Raw genomic sequence first — 16,388 nt, 5'->3', positions numbered from 1 at the left:
AACTAAGTGTTTATAAACAAAATCAACTGTAAACAGTTTGCTTATCAAATTATTCCATTTTTAATTCCTGTGTATGGCAGACTATACTATAAAAGGCAGTTGGACGTGTTGTATTTCCAGACGTTTAATATAAAATAAACAATAATAATTGTAGCGATAGCCAACCAAGTGAGAAAACCATTTACCTCTTGTTGAACTTGAAAACGCTGAACTGTGATTATGTAGTGACGCTGGTCACGAGTTACATATATTCAACGTAAATAAAATGACGACTATAACACCTCCCCCGATAATTTTTATACACAAAGAAAAATATGAACAAGACACCGAATCAAACAATAACTCTCAAAGTCCGAAACGGGCTGGAGGTCTGCGGCGACGGCTCGACCTTCGTGGGTTGTGTGGCCCGAATTCCGGTACAGTCGGTGTGTCGTCCAAATCCGTTCAAGCTGAGGTGGAGACAGCGGAGGAGTCGACTGTTGGTGCAGGAGTTTCTCCCGGCTCCTGGTCCTCCGATGATGCATAGCGAGGTTGCAGTTGGTCCATATGGCGCCTCCACGTCGGACCATGTGGCAGCAGACGTACCAGGAAGATTCGGCTACCCTGTCGCTTAATCACCTCGGCTGGAACCCAACGAGGATCCTGGCTCCGTCGTGGAGTAAATGATAGCGCGTAACAGGGATCTCCCGGTTTGAAATGTCGTTTTGTAACTTCAGAGGCGTCCGTGTTGTGAGGGTTTTGTCGGGGTACCACTTGAGACGGTGTGGGGAGAAGCGTGTCGATCTTGGTTCGAATCTGACGATTGTTGAGTAATTGGCTTGGAGAGTAGCCACTCGGAGTGGGCGTGCGTCGATACTGCTGTAGGAATTCCAAGACTGCTTGTTTCGGGGGCAGGGAAGATTTGCGAAGTGCTTGCTTGAACGTACGTACGAGGCGCTCCGCCGCTCCATTGGTTTCCGGATGGTAAGGGGCACCCGTGATGTGTACCATACCCCTCTCCTTACAGAAAGTTTGGAATTCTGTGGATTTAAAAGTAGTAGCATTATCGGTAACTACAGTATGGGGATAGCCGAAATGAGCAAAATCTTCTTCTAGCAGGTTGATAGTAGCTGTTGAAGATAAGGAAGTAGTAGCATGAATACAAGGGTATTTAGAAAAAGCATCAATGCTGAGTAACCAATGGTAACCCATGAATTCTACCGCATGATCTATGTGTAAGCGACTCCACGGTGCTTCTGGAACCGTCCATGATTGGACCTGGGTTTTAGATTGCGGTTGATATTCGCCACAGGTACTGCACTTGTGACAAAGTTCCGCGATGTCTCGATCGATGTTTGGCCAGTAGACGGACGTCCTTGCCAACTGCTTCATTCTCTCAATGCCGAAATGTCCTTCATGAAGCAACTGAAGGACGGAAGGACGAAGTTTGGACGGGATGACCACTCTGGAACCGTAAAGTAGACATCCGTAACAAGTAGAAAGAGAGTCTGCGTACTTACGGAACGGTTCGACCGGGTCTTGTGGAGAAGACTTGGCCGGCCATCCTTCATGAATGAAACGCATTACCGTGGAAATGATAGGATCTTTAGAAGATTCTTTACGCAGTGAGGCGGCATTTGGGGTCTGGACCTGCAAATCCAAAGCATCGATAGCACAGACGATATCAATGTCATCCGCACTTTCCTCATCATCGAAGACTTGATCCCCTCCTGCTGGTAAGCGACTCAAAGCATCAGCGTTTTGATGATCCTTTGTCTTCCTGTACTCAATAGTGTATGTAAATTGCGACAAAAAGAGTGCCCAACGAGCCAAACGATTTGCTGCCAAAGAAGGTGTCGATTTGGTCGGGCCAAAAAGACTAAGCAATGGTTTATGATCTGTGATCAAAATGAATGATCTACCAAAAAGATAGATAGAATTTCTTTAGCGCAAAAATTATCGACAAAGCCTCTTTCTGAATTTGACTATAGTTTCTCTGAGAGGCTGTTAATACTTTTGAAACGTTTGCTATAGGCCGTTCTGTGCCACCTGGGTAACGGTGAAACAAAGTAGCACCACTGCCCACACTAGAAGCATCACATGCGATACCTACCGGAAGTGATCCATTGAAATGTGTAAGAACCTCATCAGTAGATAGATGATGCTTCAGCTGAGCAAAAGAGTTTTCCTCTTGTTTTCCCCATCTCCAAGGAATGTCCTTTTTCGTGAGATGGTATAGTGGTTCTGCTACAGTAGAAGCGTTCAACGGTAGAAACTTCGAGTAAAATTGTAAGGAACCTAAAAATGAACGAAGAGAAGATACGTCAGTGGGGGCAGACATCTCCAGTATGGCGTTTACCTTAGGACCTTTGGAGATGCCCTGCCTGGACAAAATGTGTCCGAGATACTCTACCTGAGGTTGTGCAAACTTACACTTGTCTTTCCTACACCTCAGGCCTTTTGAGTGAAGTCGATCGAGGAGCCGTCTAAGATTCTGGAGATGCTCCTCAGCAGTAGTTCCACTGACAAGAATGTCGTCTAGGTAGACTGCGACCCCTGGAAGGTCGGCTGTAAGGTCTTCCATGATATTCTGAAAATAACCTGGAGCAGAAGATATGCCAAAAGGTAAAACATTTTGTAAAAGTACGCCACGGTGAGTGCTTAATGCGAGTCGTTTTCGACTGTCAGGACCAAGTCGAATCTGATTGTAGGCATCAGCCAAGTCTATCTTGCTGAAACCGTACCCACCACCCAACTTTTGCATTAAGTCTTCTGGTAAGCGTAACGGGTGACGATGGGTCTCCAGGGAAGGGTTCACCGTGACTGAATAATCGCCACATATGCGTAACTTGGCCTTCGCTCCTGAAGAGTTTGAAGGCTTACGGACTGGAACAACCGGTGTACCCCAATCGCAAAACTGAACTGGTGTCCATACACCACGTGCAATGCCCGAATCATAGGCTTGTGCTAAGTCCTCCTTTAGCGGGCCTAGGTACAGGCCTAGGTTTGAGAAAAACAGGTTTAGCATCAGACTTAAAATCTATGTCTAGTTCATAATCTCGCAAGCACCCGAGTTCAGGCTTAAAAACATCTTTGAACTCGTCACATAAGAGGGAGCATGCTTTCTCCAGACTCTTATCAGGCTTGTCGTATGACTGGATACTCTGTAAAGTAGAATAGTTAGACAGAAGGAATTTATCGATAGAAATTCCTAAAGACGAAATTGCATCACGACCTAGCAAGTTCAGTCCTTTGACTGTCGTGACTACAAAAGGAATATTATCTGACCTTCCCGTGGAAGGACAAGTTACCTGGGCCGTGAAAGAACCCGTGATTGGTACTAGATGCTTGGTAGCAGATTGGAACTGCGACACTGGTACTTGCAATTGAGGTGCGCCTACCCGAGTCCAGACGTCGCTGGAAAGGAAATTTCCATTTGTAGCAGTGTCCAGTTCTAAGTGTGTGGTAACCGAATTAATGGAGATCGGTACTTCCAACTTTGAATTTCGAGGTTTTCTGCAAGAACTAGAAAGCATGTTAATTTCCTCGATACAATTTACCTTAGAAGGTTTAAACTGTCTAGCTTTCTTTCGACAAACACTCTGTAAGTGTCCCGTAATGTTGCAGAAATGGCAAGTGGCTTTCTTAAACCTACAGTCATTGGCGTTGTGGTTGGAATTACCACAGCGATAGCATTCTTTATTTTTAGAAGTAAAGAAAGTACCTGTAAGTTGCCTAGTTTTTGGAGGTTTGCTGATGGTCCTTACTTTCGCAACTGGTACTGGTGGAGTGCCGTAAACAGTTTCTTTGGCCACCTTGGCTGTCTCTTCGGTTTCTGATGCAACCTCCACCGCACGTTTGAAAGTAAGTTCATCAGCTCTGATTTTGAATAACGCCTTAAGCACCGCCTCGTTACCTATTGAACAAATAAAACGAGTACGTAAAGCTTCGTCCAATGGATTTGAAATGGACGAAAAGTCACAGGTGGCAGCTGCCTGATGTATGCGGATGGCTAGTTCTTGAGCTGTTTCACCGGGCTTGCGCTTCATTTCGCTCCAGAAACGGAATCGCTCCCTCACAATGAACCTTTTTGGGTCGAATTGTTGAGCCATGAAAGCCATGTAATTTGTAATTTCCGTCATGGTGAGATCGTTGACTTCTTTTGGGTTTGTTTCCTGCGCAGCCAAATTTGTTAACATTTTGTATATTGTAGGTGATTGATTGGTGAGAAAAACATGCGGCATTTTGTCTTGTGCGACTGAATGTGCTGCTACAAAGGTGTTAAACCTCTTCCAATGGTCTGCCCACAGTTCAGTGGTGGCATCGAAAGTTACGAACTTAGGTAAAGATACCTGCTGTTGTATTGTTGTTGATTGTGGTCTTGAAGTTTGGGCTCGCATTTCTCGTAGTTGTTCCATGAGTAGTTTCGTCTGATCTTGGTGACGTTGTTCTTGTTCTTGGTGACGTTGTTCTTGTTCTCGGTGACGTTCTTCTTGTCTGGCAATTTGCTCCTTCGTCTGGCGTTCTTGGTTGGCAATTTGTTCCTTCGTTTGGCGTTCTTGGTTGGCAATTTGTTGTTGCAGGACTTCGATCAGTTTCTCCATGTTTCTAAAATCCTGTAGAAATTCTGTAAAGATCCTGCCGGCGACGCCAGTTAAATGTCTGTTGTATTTCCAGACGTTTAATATAAAATAAACAATAATAATTGTAGCGATAGCCAACCAAGTGAGAAAACCATTTACCTCTTGTTACTTACTAATAATAATAATGTTATGGTTTTATTTATTGTCGCTCTACAACAGCTAAGGTCTTTTAGCGACAGGGCTCATTTTTAATTTGTATCAGGTTTACGATGTTATCACATTATTACCCGACTCATTCTCACTGCGCTATGCAGGATAGAACACAATCGGTACCGTTTTTAAAGTCTTCGGTTTGACCCGACCTGGAATCGATCTCAGATCTACCAGCACCAGAGCCGAAGGCGAAACCACTCGGCCACTGAGCTGGTCTTGTTACTTACTAATAATAATAATGTTATGGTTTTATTTATTGTCGCTCTACAACAGCTAAGGTCTTTTAGCGACAGGGCTCATTTTCAATTTATATCAGGTTTACGATGCTATTACATTATTACCCGACTCATTCTCACTGCGCTATGCAGGATAGAACACAATCGGTACCGTTTTTAAAGTCTTCGGTTTGACCCGACCTGGAATCGATCTCAGATCTACCAGCACCAGAGCCGAGGGCGAAACCACTCGGCCACTGAGCTGGTTTGTTACTTACTGATTCAGTGTATAAAATCAACGCAATATATAGTAAGAAAGAAACGCAAAACAATCAACTGAGGAACGTGGTACAGAACGCTCAATTGATTACACGCGCAGTGCGGTGGTAATCAATTCCAACGTCTGTACCAGAAAACGCTGAACTGTGATTATGTAGTGACGCTGGTCACGAGTTACATATATTCAACGTAAATAAAATGACGACTATAACAGGACGTTTGAAACTATTTATGTTAAAAACTATTTATAAACTATTTATGTTGTATATTCCTTCCACTTTTGTTGAAGGAATATCTCTCTCTTTTTGATATTCCACAAATGCTGTGGCCACAATAGACAAACCATGCCAAAGTCACGCAGTTTGTTCCGTATAGCTGCAATCTTCTTCCATTGAGCCTTTTTAGTTCTCAGCCAAAGGGTCGAGAGTCTTAACCTTTCGGACATTCCAAATGACATGGTCTAATTTTTAAGAGAAATATCAGCCAGGCAATTATGATATTTTCTCATTCAAAACCAAGCGCACAAGAAATCTTACTTTGTGTATCGGACCAGCAATGTCTGGGAAAACAAGGTGCATCTTCAACTTGATCTAATAGTGGAGTTCAAATACTTAAAAAACAGATTCTCACTTGAAGAATTCTATGCAGACACATTGGCCTATGCATAACTTGTTAACAACTTGTCGGAAGTCATTAAAATTTCAGGAGCAGGTTTGTACCAACTTTGATGACAATACAGACGACCTGAAAGTTGTAACACGTCATCATCCATTGCAGGGAATGAACGACTTGAAAGTACTGACTGAGATATCCAGCAAACCTACGGCTTCATCTTTTTGTTTGAAAAAGCTTCAGATGAAGTTGGAATGGGCAGAGAGCATCGCCATCCCGGAAGGTGAACTTAAACACTCTTATGAAGCTCTCAACAAGATGAAAGACCGCGATAAAACGGTGGGAAAAATAACTTTGACAATGAATTGATATAGCCATGTCATATTTTCACATAAACATCATTACTTTAAACTTGTTCTTTTCTATCAAATGATCATTAAATAAAAAGTAGGATAATAATAGTGGTGAAAGCATGGTATACGACGTTGGAAGGGACGCCAGTTCGACACCTCTTAAAAGCATGCGTCTGCTCCTTTGGCAGGACACAATGGCATGGATAAAAGTGAACACGAAAATCGGTTTCATTTCTTTCCCGTCCACTTAATCTAAAATTCTAAATCCTAAACGAACTGGCGCAGCCTAAACCTGAATACTACAAAAATATGCTAAGCACCAGGTTATCATCTATTCGTGTGAGGGTGGCGGCTGAAAAAGGTGACTGAAGGGAGGGGAAGTGGCGAAAGGGTGGGTGGCGGAAAGAAAGACTGAGGCGGCGGCTGACTTTGCTGTAGTTATAAAGTTGTGCAGCCTAACTGATGTATACGTGCTGTAATACTAAAACAAATAGGCTACAGTAAAAAACAAACTGAATCTATCATCAACCACGCAGTAGTTTATTCAACTAAGCTCTGCTCTGTTCAGGTTTCCTGCATAAAAAGTGATTTGAAGATGGCGCTGGCCAGCGGCGACAGAGTTCTTCTGGTCCACACAATTGACTGCATTGATTCTGACCCGATGTTTCTAGAGTGGCAACCTGACGACAAGGAATTCGTGGATCTGATCAACTTGGCGAAACGTACTGAAGGTGACATGAAACAAAGGAACCACTCGAACGACGTTTCTGAAAACAGGTGAAATCTTCTTACAGCCTGGCTTGCTGATGTTATGATTAACGCTACCCGTCTTTAGCCAGATGATAAGTTATGCCATGATCGGCCTTGATGTTATAACTGAACAGTTTGAGCATAAGTAAACTACAGCGCAAATTATCAAATGTATTTCGAAATCACGTTTCTTCAATGAGAGTGGAATATTAAATGTGCTCAAGACCAAAATTAAAGTTCCAAATTTAAAGCAGGACTTACTAAACTAGACAGGACACAAACTTGTGACATTCAGACTTGGCACATTTTTTAATTTCTTTTGTTAATAGTTGAATTTAGTTAATCATCAATTTTACATACAATTTACCTCGGTTTGTCTCCAGAGAATGTGCCAACGAATCGTGGGAGAAGAACGGAGAATGTTGAGAAAGTTGATGTTATTAAGAAAGGCTTGTCCAACCTGAAAACTCACAACAAACGTGATAAGATGTAGCTTACCGGTTTGCGATAAATGTTCTAAGTAGAGTCGACTGATAGAAAAAATAAAGTTCCTAGCAGCAAACCTCGTTGGTGAAAGCAGGACATAAATCACACAATTAATTGCTTTCACTATTGCTTTGTTGTGCAACTCTGCAAAAAATATCCATGAGCGTGTTCTCGTGTTTAGATCACTTCGATCAAACCCGGCGTCAATCTCTGCAAGAAGTTTAGACTCATTTTCAGGAACATCTTTAACTTCCAGTAAAATGTCCAAAAGGAATTCAAAAGTATTTCCTCCTCTCAGAAGAGGATTATTAGATCAACTCAAAGATTCAATTGAAGAAAAAAATTTAGACAAAATACGACAAGCCTTGGAAAGAATTCATTCATCTTCTATAGAAAGTTTGAAGCAAACTCATTCCCACTGCAGCACCCCACTGAACAACTACATTAAGCGAGCCAACGATCTAATGGAAAATCTTTTAGAGCTCGAAAAGCAGAAAATTTCTGTGAACAAATTAAGAGCTCAGAGCATTCTGGACGTTCGAAACATCGTTGTTCCTCCTGGGGTCGTCCATAACATCTTTGAGGCGACTTACATTCTCCTCGGTTACAAAAAGAAACAGCTTGAGGTAAATTGTGATTCCAATGAAATATGTAAAATGCTTTAATTCAAATAGTTTCTTTTTTGACGCGTCAACAATCGGAAAGTTGCATCGATCCCTGTTGATATGTTGTACAATTGTTTGCTAAAGAATCCAAATCTTTCCGAGTCAATCTGCAGAATCCAAATCTACAGTAGTCAATCTACAATAGGCTATTCTACTGCAAGATGCAGTTGTGTAATAGAAGACTTGCTCAATGATCCCGTTGCTATGGAAACCGGTTAGTGAATGTCACCAAGTTAAAACATGCTCATGTTGCTATAGTAACCACTCTTTTTCATCATCAGGAATGGACTTACATCCAGACACTCCTCGGGAAGAGCGGGAAGCAGGGCCTGAAGTACAACGTCTTCGTGCGCCGCTTGGTCGACATTTGCGCTGAAGACATCGCTGTAGCGTACCCCTTGGTGGTCAACCTGGTTGTGGATGATGTAAGGGAAGTCAACGCGACTGCCGCAATCTTCTTGGCATGGGTGAGTGAGGTCATAAAAGTTGTGAGTATTTTGACATTGATTAAAGAGATTATTTGGACTATAAGTAGTGATACTGGTGAAGGATATAAAGGTAAAACATTTTGTACCACTATCCTAACGAGATGTTTGAGTTACATGACAAAACAACGCAATGGTTGTTCATAATGTATAGAGTCTTTATCGCTGCTCCCTCAGAAAGGCAGCTATAAACAAACCACCTTTCAGCATTAGATAACTGATAATGATTTCATTAAAAAATTGAATGAAATTAAAATAAAGAACTTGTTATCAATATTGGAGGATTTTAATTTTTTTTCCATTTCAGGCGCAATGTGTTGTAAAGGAGCATGACGCCCGAACGGTCGACTATTGACGAAGCAGTTTCGTGCGATTTATGAAAAGACTTTGGCAAAAGTTAAAATTGGAAAATTACAAAATCTTACAAATCTCTAAATCATATTTTAATTTTTTAAACGTTTGCAGAGAAAATTTGACTGTTCATAACCCACTTGCAAAAAAAAATAATTATGGTTTGCAGCAATTATGTACAGTATTTCAACTCGACCTGTTATCAGACAGGGCCAGATGGCCACGCCCACTAGTTTTGAAATTTTATATAAAAGAGAATTTTCAAAAATGCTGATATTTCTTGACGTTTCTTTTTTATTATTTGCGCATCGTTTAAACCTGATTTGGTTATTTTTGAAACATTTTGTGTTTCACAATAAGCATTTTGTCACAGGTTCTTCAGAACTTTTGTCTAAACTCCTATATTTTTTTGGAAATCGACATTGAAATGACTCATAGCAGGTCAGACGAGTCAGTCACATTAATCACGCACTAAACATTTTTCTATCAAGCACTAATCCTCTTGAGTATAATTTATCTCTTCATTCGAATTCAGGCACTTTTGTAGCGTCAGTGAACGATATCAGCTAAAAAATTGACCCGTTTTTAAAATGACTTGTCATGAAACATGAAAAGCAAAATTTAATACCTAGGAATGATCCGCTTTTTAGTATTTTATAATTTGCTATTTAAAAAAAACAACAGCATATTTACATATAATAATAATTGTCTTCCCCCTGCTGTGTGTAGCCTACATATGAATTTTACTTTGCAACCTGTAATTGAGAAACTTTGGTTGTCGAGTTGTCGAAAGCGTCATTCCTGTGAATGTGAAATTGTGCGTTATTGATGCATCCAACAGTACAGTACAGTGTCTAGAATAAAAACGTATTTGTTTTGCCATAGCCACTATCAAACTCTATGATTTCACAAGAAGAGAAACAGATGCGAGTCGAGAAATAAGCGCTTCTATCGCAATTACAATTGAATCCAAAGCAATCCAAAAACAATTAGTCATATGTAGATGCAATAAGAGAAGCGGGATACTTCAAATAAAGAAAAAACTCAGCCAAGTTTTTATCATTGGTCCAAAATTGTGTACAAAGCATTTAACAATAACTATGTCTTGGTTTTAGTTATTGGCGCTCTACAGCAGCTAAGGTCTTTTAGCGACAGGGTTCATTTATAATTTTTTACTAGGTTTACGATGTCATAACATTATTACCCGACATATCCTCTCCGCGTTATGCAAGAAAGAACACAATCGGTACCGTTTTTAAGTCTTCGGTTTAAACCAGACCTGGAATCGATTTCAGATCTACTAGCACCAGAGCCGAAGGCGAAACCACTTGGCCACTGAGCTGGTCGCACAAAACATTGTTGCACAAAAGTGCTTGCGATACTGATTCTTTTCACGATTTACGGCTATTGAAAAGCGTATGTTGACGTAAAATTACCAAGCAATAAATTTTATTTCTTGAAAAGGAAAATCAACTACTTTTATTTTGCCAGCTCAGTGGTCGAGTTTTCAACCAGAAAATTATTTTTCAGATGTTGAATAGATATAAAAAATGATTTTTTGCCTGGGTAAGCCATAGCTGCTGTATGTTTCCTTCATCTTTATTAGTCTTGAGAAATACTCTTCTGCATCCGTAGCGATGATTGCCCGCTCGTGGAGAAGCTGTTAGTGCAATTCATTGCAATAATTTCAAAACCGCTTTATGTAGTATGAATATGAAAATGTTGTATGTATAGCAGGAAAAATATTTTTTTCAAATTATTGTTATTACACGTTTACAAATTATCGAAACTGAAATTCGAACGAATAAAATTGGCATTAAAGTGACTAAATGCCAGCAAAATACGTGCTTTTTTGCAGCGTATGTATTCAGAATACAAAAACTACGCATTTGTTTCAAAGATAAATAATTACAATAAAAAATAAAAGCATTCGCCCATGTGCATGTCAATTTTCTCAAATATGCGACATTCAGCGGCTGAATTATAAGCCATTCATTAGGGCGTGCCCAAAAGATTCCGTCTCGTGCTCTTCGGGCAGTTTCTATACGAATGACAGATAGGGTTAAAAGAAAATTATGGTGAGACTTGCAAACTTTCACGTGTGAACAATTTATTTTCATAATTCTGCCAGTCGTAGTTGAAAATTTAGATTAAGTCGTTGAAATTTTTAATTTGGGTCTTGGGAAAATTTGTTTCGGCTGTAAATGATCATATTTCCAACTACTTTCTACAATCAGACTTCTATGCAACTTCAATGCAGTCTCCGTAATATCATTCAATGCGGTGCTGTTCATGTCTTGGCGTTGTGGGAGGCTGGCGGTTTAAATTGAAACGGTAACTTCAACATTATTTGTCTTCTCTTCTTCAACAGATTAGACAGACAACTTGAATTTTCAGAACAGCACAGCACATCATAAATCACTGTCCAGTGTTTCGACTTGAAGAACATGTGAATCTCATAGACCCTGTCCCTGATATGAAGACACTGCTCTGGTTGCAACAATTGGGAGATGTTACCTGAATTGCTGCCTTATAAGCAAGAAGAAGAACAGATTAGTCATGTTTGATCTGCTGCGATCTCACATATGAACATCCTCCATTCTGTTCTGTCTGTTGTTTTTAAAAGCACTTTCGGCATGCTGTCCAATCCCGTAATTTTTTTAAATAAATATTAACACAAATATTAACTTGTTTGTGTTGCTATGGTTCAAGAAGCGTGGAATGATTACTCTGCTAACCTGCTAAATACTTGTCTCAGAAAAACAACCAAGAATAATATTGGTTTATTATGGTTAATAATGTGTAGGCCTACTATATGTACATGTATATACACACGCGATGCCTGCAGCCGAGTAAGAGTTGTGTAGGGCTGTAGGCTATATCACAAATGTTATTGCAAACAAGTGAGTAAAACTTTACTCTGAATGTAAGCTTGTCTCAACATTATTAAGATTAGGTTAGGGAATGAATAAAAATTTATCAAGGACATTAAGGTTTCTTTAAACCAAACAGGCAAACGCTAGACCTACTGTAAGTACATTTTATACACATAACTTTCAATAACCATCTGCCATTATGTATAACTCTATGTCGCACATGGTCTGTCTTGTTACATAACTGGTAAATATGCAGATAGCCACTTTAAGTTTCCCCTCCTCTATATAAACATTTCAACGTATTCAAGAGAAAATGATGATCATTTGCAAACAAATTGCTCTTCATTAACAAATTAAAAATATAGACAGATTTTAACATTCTTCTCATGGTGGTTGATGAATGGAAATAAAGTTACAAACAAAAAATAAGTGATGTAATGTATTGATAAATATTCATAGACCTTAAAAGGTTTTAATTCATTGAACCATTGCTTTGTCTAAATTCAAATAGAATATTAATTGAACTATCATGAACATAATTATTACAGAATTAAAGGCTATCACTTAACATGAAAATCTTTAACAAATCTGCCCTACAAAATAACTGCCACTGCTCACTACTCTACGACTTCAGATGAACAATTGAAATGAAACTAGCAATACGACAGAACTACCAAAGGCGCACACACACATACAATTATGACGTAGGCTAAGCAATTAAGCAGGGCTTCGACCAGACAGCAGTTCAAATACATCGCATGTAAGTTTGCCAAATATTCAGGTAGAATTGACTTTGATTTTAATTGAGCAGTCTTCAACATCTTCAGCTTAGTTCTTGATCATGCCATAAATTGATGGAAAACGTAAAGTAAATGTAGAAGAATGTATCCAGATGTAAATACGAATTCTCCAGAAGATGTTTCTCTGTATTATTTAAAATAAAACATTAAAAACAGATTTAATACAAAACATCTAAGTGCAATTTACGTCTGTAGTCGTAAGAGAGACACAAACTTTGGAAATATTATTCACAATATTTATTACAGGAACATTACTGTTACAAAAAAATCAATGATGACAGTTAATTACACAAATTAAATAAACACACCTTCGTTGTACATATTTCATGTGTGAGCTACTGGCTCATATATTTACAAACACCGACATATGAATCTGATCGTTGAGATGAACTTCTGGTTTGTGGTTACATGAGGTTTTATTCATTAAATCAAGAACTCACCCAGCAGGTAAGTGATGAGCTCGTACTTATGGGTTTGCTGCATTGTTCGTTAGATCAACCATCAACTCATTTGACGATTGCCTGTGGAGTGTTTTATTTGTTTTGGGTTCAAACATCACTTCATAGCGAAGTCGGGTGGCGACGGAGAGGTATTGTTTTTCGACGTCTTCGCTTTTCGAGGTCCCAGACATGATTTTGTTCAGTTTGGTCATGATCTGAAAAGCAAATATTCTCTTTTCACCTGGGATGATAACTAAAACACGTGGATTGGACCAATGGTGGTATCATCGATATGTTTACCAATGCAGCAATAGCGGTATTCGTAGATCATACCAAAAAAAAACCTAAGACCAAATATCCATCTGAGGCCGTTGGTGCCTGGTTTACGTAAACCATTTAAAGAGACGAGAACGGATCAGGCGATGACAATAATTTCATGTTTTATGTTGTAGGCGTTGCTTGATATCACCAGAAGTAGTCTTGGACAACTAGAATTTTTTTACCTTTTTAAAATTAGAATAGAACTTAAACTAGATTAGAAATAGTTTGACGCAGTTGTTATATATCTTTGAGCTACTCTGAATCAAAGTGTCATTCCACCATCATAGCACCAAAACCACATTGTGTCATTGGTGAATTGATGAATTAATGAAGTCGTTCATGATTTCGCTGACAGTATGACACTTTGATATTAATCGTTTTGTTGCATTTTCATTGCATGAGGTTGACAAAAGCGCACATTTCTTTCATTTGCCGAAAAACACTGTGAAAAAGTATAATTTTTAACCCTATTTGGACTGACTGGCGGACGAGTTCCATCCATACCTAAAACTTTCATCGATTCCATAAAAGTTACTGGCTCAAATTAACTGAAGTTTTATGACTTTTCCTAAAAATTATTCAACTTTTGTTTAGTAATAAAATGGCATTTTTGTGTAGTTATTTTTGTAAAGTTCTTTAGTTGTCAGCAGTTTTTGACACCCTACTCCCAAAAGTGTCTGCAAAACTAGTAAAACATTAATCAGCGTGAAATTGAATCGGGTTAAGAGGGATTAACTCGGGATGGACGACAAGTGGCTCCTCGTGCCCCATCCTGTGAGTTACATTTGCATCCAAAGCAGATGCCAAACAAAACTTGTCAACAAAGAGCCTCCATCCGGACGGCACAGCTGCAAGGGGCAATGGACAAGTTCAGACGCCCCACCATTCTGCAGCTCAACATAGAAGGCTACACAACAAGCAAGATCAAAGTTGTGGAGCAGATTGCCTATACCAACCGGACACTCGTCATCCTCCTCCAGGAGACCCACTGCACCTCTGCAGATAGGCTAGCTCTTCCCAACTACACGCTAGCCGGGTCTACCTTAAGCAGGAAGCACGGCATTGCCACGTTTGTGTATGAGTCGACCTTTGTCGACCAAGTGGACCTTTGTCGACCAATCTCCAACTGATGCCGAAATTGAGTAGGTGTGCATTTGTATCTCAGACTACAACATCGTCAACAACTACAAGCCCCCACCCTCGCGAATGTTGCCACCATCCCTTACAACGTTCCCCTCCTCCAGTCTCTACGCTGGCGATTTCAACCGCCAGCACATCGACTGGGACTACAGCAACACAAGCAGCGACGGAGAATTGCTGGCTGACTGGGCCTCTACAAACCATCTTGCCCTCCTATTCAATCCAAAGGAACCAGCTAGTTTCCACTCCGGCCGCTGGGGAACAGGGACAAACCCTGACTTGGCCTTCGCGAGTGTTGACAGCTCTCTTCCAGACAGACGTGTGCTTGAGAAGTTCCCGCAGTCCCAACACCGGTCGTCCCTCATTAGCGCCCCAAAACTTGTGGCTTCTGTCCCGAGTTCACCGGTGAAGCGATGGAACTTCAAAAAAGCCGATTGGAATGAATACAGCTTCCTGACCAATGAGTCTGCTGCAAAGTTACCATCGACTGAAACATGCAACGCAGACGAGGCATACCAGGACTTCTGCAATGCCATAATAACTGCGGCAAAGGCCAAAATACCACGTGGCCATCGAACCAGCTATACACCATGTTGGGGCTCTGAGTGTGAAGCTCTCTATCGCTCCTACCTAGCCGCCACAAGTGGTGCTGCTTCTAACACCGCCGCCACCAGACTACTTGAGCGGCTGGACACAAAGAAGCTTGAGCGATGGAACGAAGCTGTCCAAACCATCGACATTTCACACTCAAGCCGCAACGTATGGAGCATCATCAACAACCTCACGGAGCGCTCAGCAAACTCCCCTCGTCAGTGCCCCGTTTGTGCTAATGCCATCGCTTCCCAGCTAGTGCAGAACGGGAAGCCGGATAAGATCTGCCCTGAGCTTGTGCTCCATGCTGGCCATGCCTTAAAGTCCTGGTTACGTAGATTCCTCTCTTCCTGCTTGCACCACCTCACAATCACAAAAATCTGGAGAAGAGCTTTAGTAGTTGCGATCCCTAAGCCTCACAAGCCACCAGAGGACCCAAGGAGTTATCGTCCGATATCCCTCCTCTGTGTTCCTTTCAAGATCCTCGAAAGACTGATCTATGCCCTCGTCAACCCGATCATCGATCCGCTCCTTCCAAAAGAGCAAGCTGGGTTTCGGCGCGGAAAATCCACCGTAGATCAGGTCACACTCTTAACCCAAGACATCGAGGATTGCTTTCAGGCAAAAAAGAAGGCCGGCGCTGTCTTTCTAGATCTCACAGCTGCCTATGGCACCGTATGGCATCGCGGCCTTACTTGCAGGCTGCTTCGCCTGCTTCCTGACCGACATATGGTTCATATGATTATGGAACTCGCCAGGAATAGAAGCTTTACCCTCACCACCGGTAGCCCACGGCGAAGCAGACTGAGACGCCTAAAAAACGGCGTCCCACAGGAATCGGTCCTGGCTCCACTTCTTTTCAACATCTATACTACACCCACGACCTGCCAACTACGGTCTCCGCAAAATACGCTTAAGCGGACGACCTGGCAATTCTCCACTCCACAAAGTCGTGGGAAAATGTAGAAGACACTTTGAGCCAGGACATGAAAACTTTCTCAGCTTATCTCCAGAACTGGCGACTGAAACTCAGCGAAACCAAAACTGTGGCAGCAGCTTTCCACCTCCACAATCGGGAAGCTGATCGTGAGCTACACGTCCAGAAAAACGGAAAATCTCTGTCCTTCTGTCACAACCAAGATATCTTGGGGTGACACTGGACAGATCGCTCACATACCGAGTTTTAATTATTGTAAGGAAGATTATGTTGATACGTTTGCGCATGTGCAAAACTATAAAACATGAAAAG

The 16,388-nt window shown here is 41.0% G+C and overlaps 2 protein-coding genes across 6 annotated transcripts in view; one reads left to right on the top strand and one right to left on the bottom strand.

The window, feature by feature from the left end:
• The window catches only part of LOC145769255 (uncharacterized), a 196,861-nt gene that overhangs the window by 22,412 nt on the left and 158,061 nt on the right, over window positions 1-16,388 (top strand). For 3 of the 5 annotated variants that reach the window (XM_082580835.1, XM_082580833.1, XM_082580836.1), the window contains 5 exons: window positions 6,047-6,220; window positions 6,803-7,011; window positions 7,652-8,096; window positions 8,417-8,602; window positions 8,928-11,424. The exons of 1 other annotated variant lie outside the window; for it this stretch is intronic. In XM_082580835.1, the coding sequence (XP_082436961.1) occupies window positions 6,047-6,220; window positions 6,803-7,011; window positions 7,652-8,096; window positions 8,417-8,602; window positions 8,928-8,975 (1,062 nt within the window). In that variant the 3' untranslated portion in view covers window positions 8,976-11,424. Of the gene's footprint in view, window positions 1-6,046; window positions 6,221-6,802; window positions 7,012-7,651; window positions 8,097-8,416; window positions 8,603-8,927; window positions 11,425-16,388 lie in introns of those variants that run through there. One more of the 5 variants, XM_082580837.1, reaches the window with a different exon arrangement.
• LOC145769256 (uncharacterized) overlaps window positions 11,745-16,388 on the bottom strand; it is a 195,889-nt gene continuing 191,245 nt past the window's right edge. Inside the window, exons 12-13 of the mRNA XM_082580838.1 lie at window positions 13,088-13,302; window positions 11,745-12,771 (exon numbers count right to left, since the gene is read on the bottom strand). Of these exons, the coding sequence (XP_082436964.1) occupies window positions 13,114-13,302 (189 nt within the window). The 3' untranslated portion in view covers window positions 11,745-12,771; window positions 13,088-13,113. The remainder of the gene's footprint in view (window positions 12,772-13,087; window positions 13,303-16,388) is intronic.

This window comes from Aplidium turbinatum, chromosome 4, assembly GCF_918807975.1.
Source record: "Aplidium turbinatum chromosome 4, kaAplTurb1.1, whole genome shotgun sequence".
Lineage (NCBI taxonomy): Eukaryota > Metazoa > Chordata > Ascidiacea > Aplousobranchia > Polyclinidae > Aplidium > Aplidium turbinatum.
Note: the sequence above shows the minus strand (reverse complement) of the source record. Positions and strands in the feature narration are given on the sequence as shown.